The sequence below is a fragment of the Nannobrachium achirus genome (genome assembly GCF_963921795.1).
Source record: "Nannobrachium achirus genome assembly, chromosome: 5".
NCBI classification, from domain to species: domain Eukaryota; kingdom Metazoa; phylum Chordata; class Actinopteri; order Myctophiformes; family Myctophidae; genus Nannobrachium; species Nannobrachium achirus.
This window is the reverse complement of record NC_137814.1, coordinates 39,505,407-39,517,339: the sequence shown is the minus strand read 5'-3', so window position 1 is coordinate 39,517,339 and position 11,933 is coordinate 39,505,407. Positions and strand designations below refer to the sequence as shown.

The window sequence follows — 11,933 nt, the reverse complement described above, 5'->3', positions numbered from 1 at the left end:
GGAAACATGGGCGTCTAATGAGAGAGAAAAAAAACTAAGTGTGGAGATGACCGATGGAGAAGGTTTAAATCAACGTAATGTTCCTGCTGGCGATGGCGCGCTTGCTAATCGTAACACTGCCAGCACAGTTCCATGGACGTCAATAGTTCTGAGCTCTGCGAGCTACAATTACCTCAGCATCATTTCAGAGCAAACACAAATACACAATTGATGTATTTTTTTCTCTTTTCTTTTCTTTTTTCTCTTTTTAAAGAGAGTGGGCAGTCCATTCATTCACAACATTTCCAAATAGCAAACTAGAAAGATTTTGTCATAGTCGGTGTATGTTTTCTCGGAGGTCAAATACAAAGTGCAGTCCGATTAGACGTCAGACTTTTTTGCATGTCTGCACGCAAGACCACGAATTCATCTCACTAAATCTCAACGATGCTGATGAGACAGAAAGTTGGTGGCGAGTGCTGTAGTGATATATCGTTTGTTGACCTTTCCCATACCATATAGGGTGATTATGAGTGTGTTGGAGCATGGTTTGGCAGGAGGCGTACAAAAGGCTTTACCGTAATAGCCTCTACGCCGCCTTGTAGCCATCCATTCTGCTATGACAGGCACAACCCTCATCTTCTCTAAAGGTGGTACCACCTATATCATCACCTGTCTCACTACACAGAAAGATCATGACGCTTGCGTCAGTGGATATTTCACATCAGACTGCCGATGCCTTATTCATACGTTCACTTTATTGCCTTGTTTATATTCACGTTCTCTGTGGATGTACTTATGACACAGAACAGCAGTTTAAATTAATAAGAATTAATCACAGAGAAGAGAAAATAAATGCTTGTGGTATATATGTAAGGACCTATCAGAGAGGAGATTTGTGTAGAGGGGACCACATGTATAGAACCCTGGGATACCCCGGTCAACTCAGTATATAAGATTAAGGGATATCATTTGCAATAGTGAAGATTGACAATCAAGCATCAAATTGTTTGTGTGGAAAAAACTGTGTGTGGAAACTTTTTTGGGATATGGCAACATGCCCAACGTAGGGACTGTGTGGGGATAGCAATATAAGACATATCTGTGCACCCCAAATATTTGACTGATACAAGTTAAACAGTACCTTTCTCCAAAAAGCTTTACAATGTGCATTACATTCACCCAGAGGATACCATACATGAAACCAACTTGCTCATTGGGTGCATTTAAGGTTTCAGTATTTTGCTGTACATGCAGCCAGGAGACCAAACGCTATGAGGAAAAGGGACTGGGCTATAGATTAAAGATCAGTGTCTTACTTATCGAAGGGGCTAAACTAAAAACATGTATTTCACTGTACACCAGAGGGATGTAAGATATCACACATCTTGTGTAGACACAAGCCCTTTTCATTTGAAATCATACCAGGCCAGACAAGCTGCTGGCATCATCGATACCAAATTATACAATTCATTCACCTCACAGAATTTAAGAGAAATTGAGGGGAATTGTTAAAGGTGAACCAAAAATAAATCATTCACTGTTTTTTTTTCTTTTTTGGTGGACATCAGTTTCCCTGCGGGGGTTATCTCCCTACGTGTAAATGAGAGGAATTAGAGTACTTACACAGGGTATCACAAAGGAAGCAGCAAGCCACCTTTCAAAGCAGTGTTATTGAGGACACAATATCGTGCTACCTGCTGTCGATTCAGCAGAGCTGGCTATTGGGTTTCGGGGTGTGTGCTGTGGGATCCTGTAATTGTATACACTCTATCAGGCTCACACTGTCAAGTGTTTTGTTCAAAGGATTTCAAATGGCCGGATTGAGGTGGCGGTGGGCGTGCGGATTGGTTGGGCTTGAGCTCATTAAGGGCAATAAGATGTAACCAGGATCCAACACATAAACATGAATAGATAAGCATGTCCAGCAGTATCAGAATACCTGGCTGGCAGGGTCTCCCACCTGAGAGAGTGGAAAAGGTTTTGATACTTAAGGCGCATCGTGTGTGCAGTTCTAAGATTTCAGATTTTACTGATTTGTTTTTTTCATCGCCAACCTGGGAAATATTGAATAATGTAATGCAGTTAATTCATGTTTGGAATTCAATGTCTCAACACCGAAATGAGACAAGACATCAATCAAAGCCAGGTCATGTGGCCGTATCACGTTTTGTTCAGTTATAGTGATCACATGCAGGTTTCATGTCATATTACGGGGTAATAATAATAATAATAATAATATCTGGGATTTATATAGCGCTTTTCTGAGTACTCAAAGTCCCTTTACACATGTGGCCAAAGGGGCTGGGGGGGGGGGGGGGGGGGGTAGTTAACAGCAACAACTTTATTAGGAAAAATAACTAAGAAAGGAAAGTACTATAAGAGATAAAAACATAAGACAATAAAAACAAGAGTTCATAAAAGGTCAACTGGGGAAGACAATTGTGAACAGATGGGTTTTCAGGGCAGTTTTGAAGGTAGGGAGGGAGGGGGCATACAGTATTGATGCCTTAAGCAAGATTTAGTTTTAGAACTGGTCTGATCAATACTCATTATTATTATTACTGTATTATTACTTGCGCAATCAGAGCGTGCAAGTACTGTAATGGGTTTGGTATGTATGTACAGTAGGTGCCTGGGGTTTTTGAAGACCATAGCCCCGAAACGGCTGGGATTCTGGGAATGTATGTATGTATGTAGGTGTCCCCCTACAGCCAATGAGGGGCCGAACGCTCTTGGTTATGTCGTCATTAACGGGCGAAGACATTAGGGATATTAGGCCAGCAGTGTACACCTCGTGGCGCGCTCTGCTTGCGCACAAGTATGCCATGTGTGGCCTGCTTGAGCGTAAGGCGCAAGTTGGCACCTTGACAGAGTGCAGTTCTAGTTATTATTATTATTATTATTTTATACTTGTTGTTATGCCTTGCCTTTACCTGTGATATGATGAGTTTAACCTCTTATCAGCTGTTTTCTTCCTGTCCTCTTCTTCTAATTCTAAGAGAAATGCAATGTGTCAAATTGCTTGTGTGTAGTGTATAGTGGCTATAAACTGATGATGATTAATTTCTGAACAGCAGGCATAGGCTATTATTGTCTATTGTGTACAGTGGCAAGATCTTGACCACATGGTGAACCTCTGTATGTATAGAGCACAAGACAACTGCACTTGCAAAACACCATGCAAACTGAAGGATTAGTACAGCAACAAGTTAGTATTGACATAATATGACCATGACTGACAGCCCCTGTAGTCTGTGTATTTAGTTATTGCATTGCAGTACAAAGCACCCAAAAGGGAACTGGCAAGATACTGAGAGATAATGATGATACACAAAAACGTTTTGTCATAACTCTGGCTGGGTGCCAAAACACGCAGATTGTTTGGGGAGACAGCTTGCTACCAGGAAGAACAACAACAACGACTTTAGGGGGAAAAAACATTGGAATATTTTCATATAACAAGAGGCCTATTAGGGCAGCACTGCAACAAGGAACAGGTGTTTGTGTTTGTTTGTTTGTGTGTGTGTGTGTGTGTGTGTGTGTGTGTGTGTGTGTGTGTGTGTGTGTGTGTGTGTGTGTGTGTGTGTGTGTGTGTGTGTGCGCCACACACACACACACACACACCTGTGTTTCAACAAAAGATGTGGAGAGACTACAGTAGATTAGATAACTATGAGAAAGAAAGACGCACATTCGTGCATGGAGGTGCGTGTCAGTGGTTATTATTAAAGAACCTGTGAATGTACAACGGCAGCCTACCTGTGAATCAACGTGCACAAAAAGCCTGTCCTTATAGCCTATATCGATTGAAATCCCCAACTCGCGCACGCAAACACACAGCCTACAAGCCGCACGCGCCTGTGTTCTATCAAAATCATATGACAGGCGTGGTCATTGGATGGAAACGTTAAGGACAATTTGTTTGTCTTTTCTTTTCCATTCGATTCCAACTATACACTCGCTCGCTTCGATGTTGTATAAGCAAATAAAGAGAATCTACCTTATGGTAATCAATGCGTATCCTCTCCTCTCCTTTATGTGGGCTCTCTGGCCACAGGTGATAGCTGGAGCCGTAGTTTGGGCTGGTTTTGCTGCTGTTGCTTCCAGTCGCAGACGAGTTGTTCCCCGCGTATGCAGCAGGCTGCTGCTGCGTTACTGCCGACGGATTCACACGGGGGTCGCGGCTGTTGTGCGGCTGCACCTGGTGGCGGTCGCCGTGGCCGGTGGTGATCCTCCCAGACTTATTGCGGTCTTGTTGTTCACAGTGCTGCGGACGCTGGGGACATGGTGGCCCCAGTGCGCCTTGCTGCTGCTGCTGCTGCTGCTGCTGCTGCCGCTGCAGCTGCTGCTGCTGTTGTTGGTGGTGCAGCAGTGGAGCTTGGTGGTTAGTCCTACATAGCTCTTCTGAGCCGCTGGCGCAGTAGTTGATAGGCAAGCTGCTCCCCACCAGTAGCTGTTGCTGCGCTCGTAATTGCGGGATCTGCTGTTGCTGCAGCTCCTGAGTCTGAGACTCGAACGCTCTCCTGTTTGCCTCGATTGACTCACATACATTTATAGGGCGCCCTTTCTGCGAGTTTGCTCGGATTCCTTCAGGGGAGGGGTCCCTGTGTTGGGGTCTTGAATGAGTCTGTTGCTGCTGCTGCTGCTGCTGCTGCAACAACTGCCTCTGGTCTCGGTGCCCTCCCGCTCCTCCTCCCCTGCAGCGTTCCACGATGCTCGCCTGTTGGTGATTATTGGCACTCCTTTGGAGACGATCTTCCCGTTTAGATTCCCGGGGAAGTGTCCGAGAGGAGGAGGACGAGGTTGGTGGCGGCGGCGGCAGCGGCGGCGGAAAAGAAGGGGAGGGCTGCGGTGGGAGAGGATCGAGGGGCTGGCGATGAGAAAGACTCGCCTCCTGCTCCGAAAAACTGCAGTGGCAGCTCGGAAAAACAGGCTCCTTCTGCGAGCCGGCGGCCGCGGCTTCCCAAGGATTCTGCTGCTGCAGGTGTGTCGGCTGGCCGGCGGCGGCGGGTTCACCACCCCGGTGTGAAGGTCGCTGGGCGGTGTCGTAGCTTACCAGAGGTAGCGTGTCACCGCTGTGGACGGGTCTCCGGGAGGGCTGGCTGAGACACGGCAGCTCCTGGAGGCTCTGGCGGTAAGCAGCGGTGGTCAGAGAGCGGTCTCGGTGGTGAGAAGAGGGCGGAGGCGGTAGACTGAAAACAGGGGCGCCTGCAGGGTCTTGGTTGTGCGCGTTGGCCGCTTGCTTTTCGACGGGGATCTGGTGCTGATGGACAGCTCCCGCGTATCGCTGCCGCATCCCCTTAATAGGCGCGTCCTGCTGTAGTTGCTCCTTTGCCGTGCAGTGCTCCGACACCCGTTCATTGCGATCAGTCCCAGCTGAAAAGAGCCGACTTGTATCATTGGTAGGTTTGGCCAGGACCTGCCTTAAAACGTCACCAAACGGCCAAAACACCGCCTTCGATAGAATATCGGTCCATAGCCTGCTATGCGCACAGGTTACACCGGATCGAACACTCTTAACTGAAACAAAGCCTCAGGGCATTAGGCATTACATTAACGAGATTAGCGAGAGGATAGCACGGCATTTAAATCATGTTCACATGGTCTATCGTCTAAATCCAGTGCGGTGCTGCGAGGACTTTGTCACTGTTGCCATAACCACCATGCATAATCAGAAATCACTTTTACTGCCTCTATAAGTCCATTGGCCCCACAATATGTCCCTCGAATAGATCCATATAGGCCTGTCAAATGCGCTTACAGTACATGTAGCCTGATGTCACTGTAGTTTATGTTCGGCTGTAAATAATTCCTTCGATGTCCATTTTAATGTTCTGTGATCTGTATAAGCATTAGCAAACGCAATGGTGGTTGTGAGAATCAGGAAAGGAATGACGTATATTGTACAGACTTTGCAGCCGTTTTACGAAGCCTATTCCCACCTGTTGGCCCTGGAAATATATTTAACATAAAGCGGCTTATGTCACCTCATGTCATAACGCCTGCGACTCACTGGCCAGCATTTAATAATTTATGAAGAGAGCCCATGGTTTTGTATTACCAGGCCGAAGAAAGAAAGAAAGAAAGAAAGGAAAACAAAAAATCAGCATGGGTGCTTCATGCATCGGTGTGCGTGTGCGACATCATACAGCTACTGAAGAATTGGCTGCACGCCACATGCTGCTATTGCATGCTGTTAAAGTGCAAATTAGCTCTGAGACCCCCCCCCCCCCCCCCCACCACACACACACACACACACACACACACACACACACACACACACACACACACACACACACACACACACACACTCACACACACACACACACACACACACACACACACACACACACACACACACACACACACACACACACACACAACAGCAGTACGGAGTTGGAATCTATGTTGGAATGGGGGTTGTCGCTGCACAGGTGCTGTCCGTGGTGCTGAAAGAGCGCGTCACTAACATAACTGGTGCCCTTTATGGTGTCATGTAACCTGCCAATGGACATGAGGGGGAGTCTGGGGGACGAGAGGGTTTTCTGATGTCAAGTAAAGGTGGAGATAGAATTTGACACTTTTAGTACAGTGGTTTTCAATCCTTTTCATATCATGGTCCATTATTTATTCAGCCATTTGAGGAGATTTTGCCTCTCAGACCCCAAAACTCAACCGTCCACAATTCCATGCTGTAATGATGTGGTGCCATAGGAGATATGACAGGCAAACGTTCAAAATAACAATTCTTCTACAATCTCTAAACTTCTTGTAAATTAAGTAATGCAGATTAACAATAATTTAACTCTTGAGAGCGTAAAATGAAACCAGGGTCCATTTTACAACTCTCCATCATTTAGCTTGGGACCACCTGGAACCCCCTCAAGGACCAGGTGGTTGAAAACCACTGCTTTAGTATTGTGTGCATTTTACAACTACATAAATCATCAGAACCTAATGTGAGATAACTGAACAAGACCAAAAAGAGTTAACCGAGGAAGCGCAGGGTGCGAGGGAGCCAACTTTACATCATAGCTGTTCTTAATAAGTGATAATACTTTGCTAAAGCTGGCTCAGCCATCTGGAGTTTTGATGGAACCCTAGACTGCAACGGAGGCACACTTTGCCTCAACTGTTGGAAGAAACCTCGGTACACTCTGTTTTATAGTCCCTTCCCTGGAAGACTGCAGGATTTCGGAGCAACTCAGGCCATGGGCCGCATTAGAAACCTGATCATTTTCATTAAGTAATTGGTCGCGGTGACCTGTGTGCGTTCCTTGGCAAGATGGGGTTTCATTTGCTGGTTTGGGGGAAGCAATTTTACTGCTTCCACATGAATAATTAAATAAAACTTTACAACTATATAGCCTACTAGCCTACTAACTACACATCGCCTATGGCTACATTCATTCGCTGGTGGTCATGGAAGCATATACTGAGCATAACATAGCAAATACGCCACTTTGAAAGACCACGCCACTTGCCAAAATGTAATTATAGTTTTAAATCAGTTTTCATCGCACAAGCAGGCTTAATATAGACCAGTGTTTCTCAACCTTTTTACGTCGCCAAGTACCACCTCAGAAAATATGTGTCTCCATAATAACTGATGTTAAAATACATGTGCGTAGACCCACCCAATCCTATTCAGCTATGCACAGTTATCATAGAGATTTCTTTTTGCTGCATTTCTAAGCCAATAATTTGATGACAGCGTCAGCTCGGCCAGATTTAGCCACTACATTTGTGAACTTCCCATGCAAACTGATGATATTTCTTTCTAATGTGATTAATCCGTTCTCAAATCCTCGCTACGTGTGCCATCATGTTTTCAGCATGGCTGGAGAGCCTATTTCAACCAGTTGCTTGGTCAGAAGAACTACCTGTAGTGTAATGTAAATATTTCACCCCATATGTATTTTTTCTTATTTTTGGGAAACTCCTCTGAGTACCACCAGAGGGGGGGCCCATTTACCACCAGTGGTACATGTACCACAGGTTGAGAACCACTGGCATAGACCATGATCTTCATCTCTATTCTGTCAAGGGGAGAAAAACAATGCCAGCAGAATTGTCTTTTTTATTGACCGGAACAGCCGTGTTAAAAAGCATTGTATAGTATGACAGTTGCCGGTGACATGTTGTAATGGCTCCTGAAAAGAGCACAGCGGAAGCTCTGTGACACTAAAATGGTAGAGGAGGGAACATAGAGAAGGCCAATGCCTCCTGCGCGTAATATAGGAAGTAGATAAGAGGCCTGTAATTACAGAGAAAGAGAAAACCAAGTAGGGTGAAGCAAGGAGATGGAGATGTGGGGTGCCGCGTGTGTGTGTGTGTGTGTGTGTGTGTGTGTGTGCGTGTGTGTGTGTGTGAGAGAGAGAGAGAGAGAGAGAGAGAGAGAGAGAGAGAGAGAGAGAGAGGGAGTGAGACAGACGCAGAGAGAGAGAGACAGAGACCAAGAGAGACAGAGACAGCGAGACAGGTAGATGGAGAAACAGAGATACATTGATAGAGTTCATGCGTGTGAGAGAGAGAGAGAAAGAGGAGAGCTATCTACAGAGCAGATGCACAGACAGAGCAGATCAAAGCAGTTGAATAGAAAGGGGGAGAGGATAGACAGAATGCATTTCTCTATGAAGTAAACCAAAAATAACTAGAAAGGTACAATTCTGGGAAATTGCAAGTGTGGTTGTCTACTGTCTACATATTTTGATGTGGAGCTTGACCAATCCTCAAATCCATCAGAAAAGGGACAGAAAAATGTCCATTGAACTCAATGGACTTTTGTGGTTACTCTAGATGAAATAATAATAATAATAAGATTAGCTAGTGTGGTTGCCTATGGGCAGTGAGTAAAATTAACAACCTATCTTAAAGCAAAAGCATTCCCCCCACTGCAGCAAATCTATGATCACTGTTCCAATAGTGGAGGAATTGACCAAAAACAAAACTCATATGGTGTATATCATGCAGTTCAAACAAACCAGGAGGTGGTGACTGCACTACTCTATTTTATTGTCCTTTTATGTGTCTCATTTATCGGAACCCTAAAACACTTCATATAAATCTCATAATCCGGGAGCTAAAGTGATCTAAAAGTACAGACATCCTTTTTAAACCACTTAAGCCCTATATACTTTGTCGTTTGTCAAATAGCAAAAATATCTATATATCTACAAGCTCACAATTCATCACGTGACATGTTTCGAGCTGGTCAGCGACCATGAATGGGTAGCGAGTCCGTCTGGTAAACGTAAGATCCCTTGTTTGTGTCCGTAACTGCCCGGCCAGGGCACTAAATCTTTCCCTGAGCGATCCCTGCTGACCTCTGCCCCCTTAACACCCATCACAACCAACCAGATCTTCTATTTTCTTTTGCCTATAATGTCATCCCACAAAATAGGCCACCAGGGTTCAAGTGGTTAAAATTACCCTGTGTCACACATGCAGAATGCACTCTTAACCACACCCTAGCTGTAGATTTGTAGATTGACTATTTCCGTCGGTCAACAAGGTTATAGGGTTTAATGGTTAATAATACCAACATTCAAACTGAAGAGGCATGTGGCCAATAACTATTTGACATTTGATATTAAGCATAACATACATGTTTCCTGCACAATTTAGTCATTATGAAGGTAATTGTTTGATAGGATCCAATAGCCTGGCTCCAGCCCCTGAATCGCTGGCCTCGAGTGAAACGAAAGGAAAATGTAAAACAGACTTGAGTGTCAGGCTAAGGATCCAGTACCAATGCCTGCATGCTCAACATAATATCCACAAAATCTCCGCAAGATCGTGCCCATGTACAGCCAACATAATATTGAAGTCTTAGAAAACAGATGATCATTATTATAAAAAATTAGAAACATGCAAGACCTACTCCTTTTCACCATCTTGCCTCCCACAGTTCTGCACAACCATGCATTTATTTTAACTTTCCAAAAGAAAAAGGGAAAAAAGCACAAAAGTGCACAATTACTGTTGGCCTCTAGGTATATCTGAGAGCACAGAGAGGGTGACAAGAGAGACAGAGAAAGAGAGAGAGATGGATAGCTGACAGGCACAACAGGGAGAGGTCAACAACAACAACAACAAACTTCTCTTTCTTGACCCCAGTGTAGTGTAGTGAAGCATACATACCTATCTGCTGTCTTTACCCGTGGAGTCGGGAGGGGGCAGCCATTTTGGATTACTATGTCAGCTCCACAACATTCTGTGACGATGAGCAGTAGTAGTGCCATCAAATGTAGCATATAAGTGTGACTACTAAGTAGACTGAAGCCTTGAGGGCAGAGAAGGTCGGGGATACCCAAGTGATAGTAGGCCTTGATACTGTACAACGTTAGGACACGCAAATAATCGGACACGTATTCAGCCGGTCCAGCACAACGGAGAAGCATAAGCGCAGATACACTCCGCACGTGATGAACAACCACGGCAATCCTCGAAGATAAGGAACCCGTTCGTGACTCAACCCAGGCCGTGGGATTGTCACACCTAGTACATCCCCTGCAAGATGATACAGAGGGCAGGCTTGAGAGAGCACGTCTGGGAGATAGGAGCTGCCAGTAGCAGCAGCAGCAGCAGGGCCTTGCACCCAGCAGAGGAATTTATCTCTGACAGCTAAGATCATCAGTTAGATTCGCCCCGGCTACTCAAATAACTAAGCAGCTCCACCATCATTCAGAGGCAGGTACACAGCGAGTCATTGTTAAATACCAAGTCAACACCTTAGCATGTGGAGCTCCCACACAGTTAAAATCCTTAGTGCAAAAAGGGATTCTTTTTTTGGCAAATTTTACACTGTCTGAGTTAAGCTGACACTGGGGATTTTGCAGTGCATAAATGAGTGGAAAAGACCAACACGGGGTGGACAACTGTGATGAAGTGTTTTCTATTACCGCCACAAGCCAAAGCCAAGGTGCGAGGGGATGATGAAGTGGCCCGCACACGCGGCAGATGTAATGCACGCCAATGCCAGGTAACACTCGAGATCCCATGGAAGAGAGCAGGGGGGGTTGGGGGTGCTGCTAATCCTCTGGTGGGTTGTGAGTGTGTGTGACACTTTACCACAATTTCAGAAGAGTGGAGGAGTGAAGTGACATGAGACCTCTTAAAGGATGGATAAGAACACAAGTACTCACCTCGGAACTCAGATCACACGTCCCTTCCACCACCATTCTACCATATTGCTGTGATCACTTTCTGTTTCGCCTGTTACTGTAAAATGACCCAATGACCCAAAGATTCCAGGATGTATTTGTTTGTTATCAAATCCCCCTTTTCTTTTTCTTTTACTGTAATGAAATGACTATTGTTGTTATGGCAATAATGATGTACGGTATAGTTGTAAATGATCTACTACTGACAATGATAAGATAATCAAATGTTGTGTTACGCAGTTTAGTCTGATCATGATACATGGTGTTGAAAGGAACATCAAATGCTATATGTGAGAAAGACTACTCCTTACTACTAAAACAAAAGATGGTGGTGGTGGTGGTGATTTTGCATCACCAAGATATTCATAGACACACGGGCAGGCCCAAAGAAAGATACAGAAATAGGGACCACGTCAGACAAAAATGAACTAGGTCGATGTCCATTCATGAGGCAGTCTAGTGTGTGTGTGTGTGTGTGTGTGTGTGTGTGTGTGTGTGTGTGTGTGTGTGTGTGTGTGCGTGCGTGTGTGTGTGTGTGTGTGTGTGTGTGTGTGTGTGTGTGTGTGTGTGCGCCTGTGCCTGTGCACGTGTGGCTAGACTGTTGCCTCCCAGAATTTTCAAATGCTTCCGTCATACAGTCTGGAGCACGGAGGCTCTGATCACGAGTAAAATATAAAGCGGATGTGAAGCCTCCTCACCCCTTCCGTTTCGTCTTTACAGTCACACTTATTTATCCTAACATAAATCAAAATCATCTGAGCATGTATAGCTTGCTGCTTAGCAGAA

At 45.1% G+C, this 11,933-nt stretch overlaps 1 protein-coding gene across 1 annotated transcript in view; it reads right to left on the bottom strand.

Annotated features, from left to right (window-relative positions):
- Positions 1-5,278, bottom strand: part of LOC308285486 (small conductance calcium-activated potassium channel protein 2-like) — a gene marked incomplete at its 5' end in the record, with an annotated part of 86,857 nt that extends 81,579 nt beyond the window's left edge. The window contains one exon of the mRNA XM_080726255.1: positions 3,983-5,278. Coding sequence (XP_080582381.1) covers positions 3,983-5,278 — 1,296 coding nt within the window. The remainder of the gene's footprint in view (positions 1-3,982) is intronic.
- Positions 5,279-11,933: the final 6,655 nt, after the last annotated feature.